This window comes from Galeopterus variegatus, unplaced genomic scaffold (genome assembly GCF_000696425.1).
Source record: "Galeopterus variegatus unplaced genomic scaffold, G_variegatus-3.0.2 Scaffold1226, whole genome shotgun sequence".
Classification (NCBI taxonomy): Eukaryota; Metazoa; Chordata; class Mammalia; order Dermoptera; family Cynocephalidae; genus Galeopterus; species Galeopterus variegatus.
In genome coordinates, this window is record NW_007727337.1 from 328,768 (window position 1) to 337,633 (window position 8,866).

Below are 8,866 nucleotides of genomic sequence, written 5' to 3' on the forward strand. Positions count from 1 at the left end.
CTCTTTCACAAGACCCTTTTGGTCTCCAAGTCTTTTTCTGCAGGGTGTAACCAGAATCCTGGAGGCCTGGTTGCAAAACCAATCCCATTTGAAAGCAGTGAACGGAGTAGACTCAACTGTGGTCACAGAGACTATAAAAGGGGCTGGGGATTATCTGAAAAATTGCCCTCGGCTGTAGCTCAGATGGGTTGTGAACAGATTAAAGAGAAGACATCTGCATGCGTTAGAGCAAAGAGATGGTCTGGACAAAGCTGCAGAAGCATGAACAACACAAAAGAGGTGGCAGGGCAACCTTGTGGACATTCTGAGAAGGAGGGCAGAAAGCAAAACCCAGCTGAAAAACTCAGTATGGAAAAAACGTGTCCCAATGAAAACTTTCCTCCTGAGTCTTTCAAGCACTACTGCTTCATAGTATAAGAATCAGTGAAAATATACTCAAATATAACAAAACAGAGTGAGATATAAAGGAAAGTTGCAGAGCTGAGGAAACAGAGGACAAATCACCATCCTTACAGAATCAAACTACAAACAGAAAGGATGGGCTGGAAAATGACCAAGATCCATCTCCATAGCTCTAAGAGCCCTCACAGCAACAGTGGTCCTCAAAGTGCCCTCCTGAAGCCAGCAGCATCTCCTGGGAACTTGTGAGAAATGCACATTCTTGGGCCCCACCCCATACCTACCGAATCGGAAAATGGGCGGAGGTGGGGGGGTGAGAACCGGCAATTTGTTTTAACCAGCCCTCAAGTGACACCATGACTGTGCTGAGACTGTGTTGTTCACCCTCTCAGGCTAAAGAGTTTCAGCATAACAAAGTCATTCAGATCCAGATTCTGAGACTAGGCACCTTTCTCCCAGGGAGAGTCTCATGGACATTCCTTCTCAAGGACAGAAATAGCATCAGGGCAGGGCAGTTAGCTCAGTTGGTTAGAGCACAGTGTTATAACACCAGGGTTAAGGGTTGGGATCCCCATACATGTCAGCCGCCAAAAAAAAAAAAAAGAAAACTACATCAGCATTCATTCATTCCACCAACATTTATTAAGCATTCAACTTCACCAGTTTTGCACAACTTTGTCACGGACCAGCTGGCCTTGAGGCTCAGTAGCATCTGGAGGCAGGAGAGCCAAGTAGACAGGGGTCTCGGCTGCCTCTTCCACAGTCCTGGAGCCGTGATCCCCAGCCACGTCTGTCTTCACCCACCCAGGGCAACACGCATTCAGCAGAATCCTGTCGGCTTTTCTCTTCTCATCCAGACGCCTGGCCAGGATTCTCGACAAGACTGTGACCCCCAACTTGGACACCCCGTAAGCTGAGTTGGGCCAGCCTTCCCTCTCATGCACCTCATTTTTTGTGTCCTCCACAAACTTTTTCATGAGGTCCACCAAGTCCCCCTCTGTGAGTGTCTCACTTTGGAACTTCTCCTGCAGATCTTCACTGCAATTTTCAAGAGCTATCAAACCATGTAAACTACTGATATTCACCACTCGACCTGGTCTCTATATGGGATCCGAACCCTCGGTGGGAGCACCGCCGCACTCCCAAGCGCCACACTCAACCAAGTGTGCCACCGGCCCTTATTTCATTTTCTGAATGGCGTTCACCACAGGTACACACCTGGGGGGTGCACATTTCACATGGAAATACCCTCACTCCGTCCTTGAAAATGAGCATCCCACTTATCCCGGGTACCTAAGACTTCAGTATTTCTTTCCTTCCTTCTTGCTCTCTCTCAATGGTAAAACGTATTTCTTTCATAATTTCTAACTTTGAAAAGTTTGAAAACTACAAAAATTAGTGAAAATAGTTCAATAAATGCCCTTATACCCTCCCATTCTTTCTCCCTCTGTCTCTCTCTTTCTAAGTTGCAGACATTGTAAACCTTTACCTTAAATACTTTAGTATATATATGGTAGCAAGGGCATTCCCTTACATAACCACAACTGTGACCATGCTCAAGACATTTATCATTGTAAAACACTATTATCTAAAGTATACGGCCAGCTGCAAAAAATATAGTCCTGCACCTAACTACTCTGATTTGGTCACTACACATTGTATGCATGTATTGAAATATAATTCTGTACCCATAAATATGTACAATCAATGCATTTCAATTAATAAATAAATTTTAAAAAAAGAAAGGGAGTATATAAGAAAAATATTCAAATGTCCCCAAATGTCATGTTCCTTTATAGTTTTTGTTTTAATCCAGGGTCCAGTGTGGGATCATGGATTACATTAAGTTGTCATATTGCTTCAGTCTATTTTGACTTAAAGTAGTTGACAACGACTTTTTTTTTTCCACTTTGCTTTTGTCAGGCTAGACAATGACCTTTTTTTTTTTTTTTTTTTTTAGACTCTAGGCCATTTTGTAGTATTTCCCCCAATTTGGATTGGTCTGGTTTTCTCATGATTAGATTCACTTCAATATTTTGGCCAGGAATACTACATTGGTGACATGTTCTTCATTACTTTCTAAATAGCTTTGTTCTCAATCACTTGGCTGCTACAAGGAATTAAATTTAATAGGGAGAGGAAGAAAGAAAAGAAACAAATTATAGGATCTATTCTATGCCTTCAAGGAAATAAAAATTCTTCTAAGGGGAGGAGGTTTCCTCTTTGATCTGAGGGGACACCTCTGGGAGAGAGTCCAGGGGGTGACAAATAGCCAGCCTCATCAACCAGATGGGTCCAATCTGCCCTGAGGACTGCGCCCACACCGTACCACCCTCTGCGTAGGTACAGTGCCCCATTGGTCCTGAAACACTCCTGCCTAATTCTAAAAAGAGTAGGCAGGTAGCTCCCCCTAGTGGCTTAACAGTTGCCTAACCTAATTTACTCAGAATCTTGAAGGAAATCAACAAGGTAAATAATTTCTTTAAAAGTGATGTTTTAAAGCTAAATAGTGGCTTTTAGATCAGTCTGGTATGTGTAGAAAGTGATTCCCTACAAATCAAGATGCAACGATGCTCAGTGTTTTGCTCCACAGGTAAAGATGAAGCTTATGGAAAAGTCACAAATATTCTCATTGTGTTGTAAACCAGATTCCCGCTTTGGAAGTAATATTACACAGAACTGAATAAAGACAGCAATTCACCTGCTCTGGGTTAATCCCCGAGCCTCACCCTCTCCAGAGTCTTCCATTATCTTTCAAAATGGCTTGGTTTATGATCACTAGATGTTATAATTCTGATATCACTAGAAGGAATTATCCCAATTTGATTAGGTGGTGAAGTCAAGAATCCTGGATACTGTTTCCAGCTCTGTTCCTACCTGTCTGTGTTCACTTCGTTGGGCCTCAATTTCCCTCTCTGTAAAGTGGAGGTGTAGAAACACAAAGCATCATCAATACCTTGCAGCTCTCAAATTCTATGATTCTAAAATTCATTAGGGAAAAGACTTCCTGATACCTGGAAAAGACATCCCTACAATGTAAAACTCTGCAGCCATAGAAAAGAATAAGAAAGCTTTCTGTCCTAATATGGAAAAAGCCCCAGATATAGGAAGTGAAGAAAGCAAGGTGACAAACATTGTAGTAAATTTCACCTTTTGTGTAAAAAAGGGAGTGTTGGGAAAATATAGGAGAATGGTCAGGGACCCCTCAGATGTTCAGAATCTTGCTGAGCATTTGATATAAATAAGCACGTGCGCTCAGGTGTTCCTTGGTTATCGTCTAGTGTAATTGCGCATGTGCACCCAGGTGTCCTGGGTTATGGACTTAAGGATAAAGGATGAGTGGCTCTGATCCATGGCACCCCCCACCCCCCAGGATGCCCCAAGGAGTAGCATGGGGAGGCCACTACTGCTGCTGCAGTCGGCTGCTGCTAGTGCCCCCAGAACCCTCCGCAAGGCCACTGCCACCGCCAGACCTGTAAGCTGCTGCTGTGGATTGAGCTCGTGTTGTCTGCCAACAGCTCTCAGAATCTTTCCCAATTACCTAGGATGGACCTGCGTGTGAGGGGTTTGGGGGCCCCGTTTGTACAGTGGGTTTGAAGGGTCTGAACCCTAGCTCTGACAATGTAAGTGGAAACTTAGTATAACTAAAATAACTAAAATAACGAAAACATTTTGGCTTTAGTTATGGTTTGCCAAACTTTACAGGGAGCTTAAAAAATGCATTTATATTTGCTTAGATTTGCATTTAAAGATGTCATCCCCTTGGCCCTGGGCACCCACCAGCTTTATGTATATGGACCCAGGGCTTCCTTTACCCAGCACTTGCAACCCTACTTGTAGATTTTCTACAATCCCATCCCATTAAGAAACTAATAAAGAGAAATTACCTGGGGAGATTTAGCGTTGGGGGTGGGGCGGGGCGGGGACAAGAATACAAAGTACAAATGCGATTCTCACCACATACTCTTTTAGGTTTTAAAATATTTGCATCCAGAGATAATCCTTATTCAAAATGTTAAATTAAGGAAAGCACATTTCTAATAAGAACCAGAGAATTCTTCCTAAGAATCACAGTTAATTTGTTAGGAAAGAAAATCCTCAGGAAAGGAAATCTTCCGTCCCCTTCTCCCAGCACAGTTGTTTTACATTTGTGATTCCTTTATTAATGACCCTCTGTCCCGCTAGACTGAGCTCCATGAACAGGATGGCCCCTGTCTATAATGCTCACCACTCTGTACCCAAAATAATGCCTGGGATATGGAAGGCACTAAATATATATTTGTGGGAAAAGTCATAAAAATTATTTATTGAATACTTGGGGATGTGGGCCAGATATTTCCTAAGACATTTCCTAATAAAGAAAATTTCTTTTGGACTTTTCTGAATCAGCTTGACAAAATTTGGTATAAGAAGAAAGGAATACAGGGAAAGTCATAATGCTAGAACAGATAACTGTTCCCTAGCTCCTGGACGAGCCAGGTGTGGGCCCATTACCTAGGAGAGCTAGAGAAGGACTCTCTGAGCTTGGTCAGAGGCAAGAGGCCTTTGGGGACTTGTAACATCCTGTCATTCTAGGGTTGAGCTCAGGACATGAATCCCAACAGCACTGTAAAATATCATCCATATCTCTGAAAACTAAAACTAAAATGTTTAAAGAGAAAATGTTTATGAGAAAATAAGGCAGAAAATAAGAAATAGCACCGCCGGGGAGGTTCCTGCAAGACAGTCCGGTCCAGGACTGTAAAATATCATCCATATCTCTGAAAACTAAAACTAAAATGTTTAAAGAGAAAATGTTTGAGAAAATAAGGCAGAAAATAAGAAATAGCACCGCCGGGGAGGTTCCTGCAAGACAGTCCGGTCCAGAGAGCCTCTGGCTTTCTCCTTGTTGAGGGATGCAACCTGGTGGTCCACACGGTGGACTTACCATGGGGTTTCATTATTGGCAGTAATTCGGTGCAGACATTTCTAGTGGCAAAAAAATTTGTCTTCAGCATCATCTCAGCTTGAATATCAAATGGTGCTGGATCATCACCTTTCAAAAAGAGAAGGAAACAAAGAGAAAGTCATACATTTTCTCCTGAAACTCATATGACAAAATGGATCCTCTCTCATAACTGATTAGAGGAAAAACAAGGTAACTTTAAAGCAGTCTTGATTTTAGTTTCTTTTTTTTCTGGCGGCTAGGTTCCAAACCTGTAACGTCGGTGTTATAAGGCTATGCTCCAACTAACTGAGCTAGCCAGCCAGCCAGCCCTGAAGCAACTTTGAGTCCACTAGGTTGGTGGTTCTCAAACTTCAGAGATGCATCAGAATCACCTCACAGCCTCTTAAAAGTTTTCTGGCCTCACCCCAGTCTTCCACCCACACTTGTAGAACACTTGACTTTAATCACAGCTTCTCAAACTTGAACATGCACGGGAGGTACCCGGGGAGTCTGTTAAAATGCAGATTTTGATTCAGCAGGTGTGGGGCGAGGCCTGAGATTCTGCGTTGTTGGCGAGTGCCCAGGCTTGCAGGTGCTGCTGGTTCATGGTCCACAGCTTGAGGGGACAGGTCCCTCCATCTGTCCTCCAGGAAGCCGGGCATTTATGCACCAATTCCTCAACCAATAAATGAAGGCTGCTTTAGAAGATGCCAAACCTCCCCTCCTGGCTCCCAGTAAAGCTCACAGGCTGAGTTGCAGGTGCGGATCCAAGCAAAGCTTGGGACGCCCAGCCATGGTGAATGCCCAGGTCCAAAGACAGGGAGAGACGTTGCTCCGTAATCGTTCGTTTTACTCTGTCTCTCTCAGGCTTTTCCTCTCTACTATGTTGTAAGTGAAGCTGGCCTGTTTATTTCTTTGTACCCCCAGCGCACGGCAGCTCGGTAACTTTCTTAACTTACCTACTTTCTTAACTTATTTAGAATAAGTAATCCCCTTGATTTTTGTTTGTTTGTTTGTTTGTTTAACCCCCCTAAAGGAAGATGCCTCTTGGAACCACACTTACACCACACTTACACGTCTGATGATAAACAAAAGCTCCCTGGGGGAGGGAACCAAGGCTCGCTTCCTTTTTGACAGAGCCTATCAAAACTCTCCACTAAACAAACTATGAAGTCCGCTAATGTGCAAGTGCGCGCTAATCGTGTCCTAGGTTCATTTCCTGTTCTGAGCAGACGCCTCCGGGCATCTATGAATGCGCCCTTTCAAGAAAAGCGAAAGCCCAAAGTGAGCTTGGAGACCTCGGCAGAGACAACATTCTCGCATCGGCCAGCAGCTGATGAGTTTAGTTAGCAGGGCGTGCCTCCTCCCTGTTTTCTTGCAAACAGCAGGAGCTGACAGTTCCAGGAGGGCCCTGGGCAGCGCACAGGCCCGCGCAGGCCGGCGGGCGGGGGCGCGCTGTGTCCCGGGAGGCCGGAGCAGAGCGCATCCCGGGGGGCAGGCGTCGCCTCCACCCTCCGCCCCAGCCCGATCGCTCGGGTGGGTGGGTGGATGCGGCTGCGGATCGCGGCCCCGCACCCACGCGGAGTCCCCAGGGTCCCCGTGAACCCCGCGCCTACCCTTGAAGGCGATGCCGGCGTTGTTGATCAGCACGTTGAGCCCCCCGTACTCCTTGCGCAGGAAGTCGCGCAGCGCGCGGATGCTCTGCAGGTCGTCGATGTCCAGCTGGTGGAAGCGCGGGCTCAGGCCCTCGGCCTGCAGCTGCTGCACGGCCGCCCGGCCCCGCGCCGCGTCCCGCGCCGTGAGCACCACGTCCCCCGAGAACTGCCGGCACAGCTCGCGCGCGATGGCGAAGCCGATGCCCTTGTTGGCCCCAGTCACCAGCGCCACGCGGCTGCAGGACGACATGGCCGGGTAGGGTGCGCGCGGGCCACCTGCGGGGAGCGGACCCGGCTGCGGAACCCGGCCAGAGTCAAAGCAGCCGCGCGGAACTCAGTCCTGGGATCCAGAGCCGCGACTCCTAGGGAGCAAGTACCCCTGTCTCGGTCCCTCCCTCCGAGGAGGGGCCGTCTGTTCCCGAAGGTTCAGTAACGCCCCAGCTCCCGGGTCCGCCCCTTACCCGCGCTGCGCCCTTTTTGATCCAGGCTCTGAGCAAAGCGGTGGTCTGCGAGTTGTGCTGCTCCCAGAGCAATACCGGACGGTGATGGGTCAGTAGGCGGCTACAGATTCATGGCAGATGGACTGAAGAAACTCTTTTGGGAGAACCCCAAAGAGGAAAACAAGTGCTGAGTAATCTTCCTGGGCGTCCGCCCATCATCTACGGCACGATGTGAATGTTTGCTTTTTCCTAAGATGCAATGAAACTACTTAGTCAGTAACGCTTCTCTAGACGTAGGTCCCCTTGCTTGCTTGCGAGACACTCAGGAGAGACTTAGAAAAGATGTCCTGGGAGTAGACCTAACAGGTGTGGGCAGGCTATATGGCTCTGTGATTTCCCATTGCACCCCCAAGTGACAGGGAATGTTCACTGTATGCCACACCCTTTCTTGGAATGTTTTTATTTAATCCTTACAGAACTCCTTTGGGTGCCAAAAATGTCTGCACTGAGAATTGTCCAAGGAGGATGTAGATCTATATAGACTTATCTACATTTATATAGATAAGTCTATATAGATCTACATCAATATAAATGTAGATAAATCTATACAGATCTACTGCCAGGTGTCTTCTCCCAGTGAAATCTGTGTACCCACGGACAAACTTCAACTGAAAACAAATTCCCGAAGGCGTATCAAGGTGTGGGCACACAATTAGAGCTCCATTCATCTTCCTCACTGTAACCTGAATGTGTTTGCGTAGTGACTTTGAGGTTTGGGGAGAGCTGTGATCTCATCATGACTCAACTTTTCCCAAGCAGAGCTGTCGAATCTGCTCATGCCTGTTACCTGCGTCCATCTCTATCAAGTCAACAGCTGAGGTCAGGAAGGTAGGCAACTGCTGTGGTCTCCTACTGTGCCTCAACCAGTATTTTCTTCTTTTTACCTCTAAATATTATTTGGAACTCTATTTTAAGGATATAGGGCTAGTCAGGTTTTCTATTTTTTCTTAAGTGAGCTTAATTTGTTTTTCAAGAAAATTTATTTCATCTAAGTTTTTGATTCTATTGACACGGAGTTGTTCATGATAAGCCCTTATTATCCTTTTAATACTGGTGACGATGCTCCCTTCTCTCTCGTTCCTGATATTGGTAATTTGTATCTTTTGCTTTTTTCCTCATCTGAGGAGAGGTTTATCAACTTTTTTTAAAAAATTTTTCAAGGAACCAGCTTTTGGTTTTATTTTTCTCCTTTTTCTAATTATATTGACTTTTGATCTTTATTTCCTTTCTTGTCACTTTGGGTTTTATTTGCTCCTCTCCTAGTTTTTTACTGTGGAAGCTAAGCTCATGGATTTGAGACCTTTCTTTTCTAATACTGCATAGGCATTAAGGGCTATTAGTTCCCCTTTCAGTACTGCTTTAGTGGCATCCCACAAACGTTGATA

The 8,866-nt window shown here is 45.7% G+C and overlaps 1 protein-coding gene across 1 annotated transcript; it reads right to left on the reverse strand.

Moving 5' to 3' along the window:
* Positions 1–1,018: 1,018 nt before the first annotated feature.
* On the reverse strand, positions 1,019–7,279 carry CBR3 (carbonyl reductase 3). Its single transcript, XM_008575716.1, has 3 exons — positions 6,943–7,279; positions 5,327–5,434; positions 1,019–1,492 (listed from the first exon to the last, which is right to left on the reverse strand). The coding sequence occupies exons 1-3, from the start codon at positions 7,229–7,231 to the stop codon at positions 1,056–1,058; spliced, it is 834 nt and encodes a 277-aa protein (XP_008573938.1). The 5' UTR covers positions 7,232–7,279; the 3' UTR covers positions 1,019–1,055.
* Positions 7,280–8,866: the final 1,587 nt, after the last annotated feature.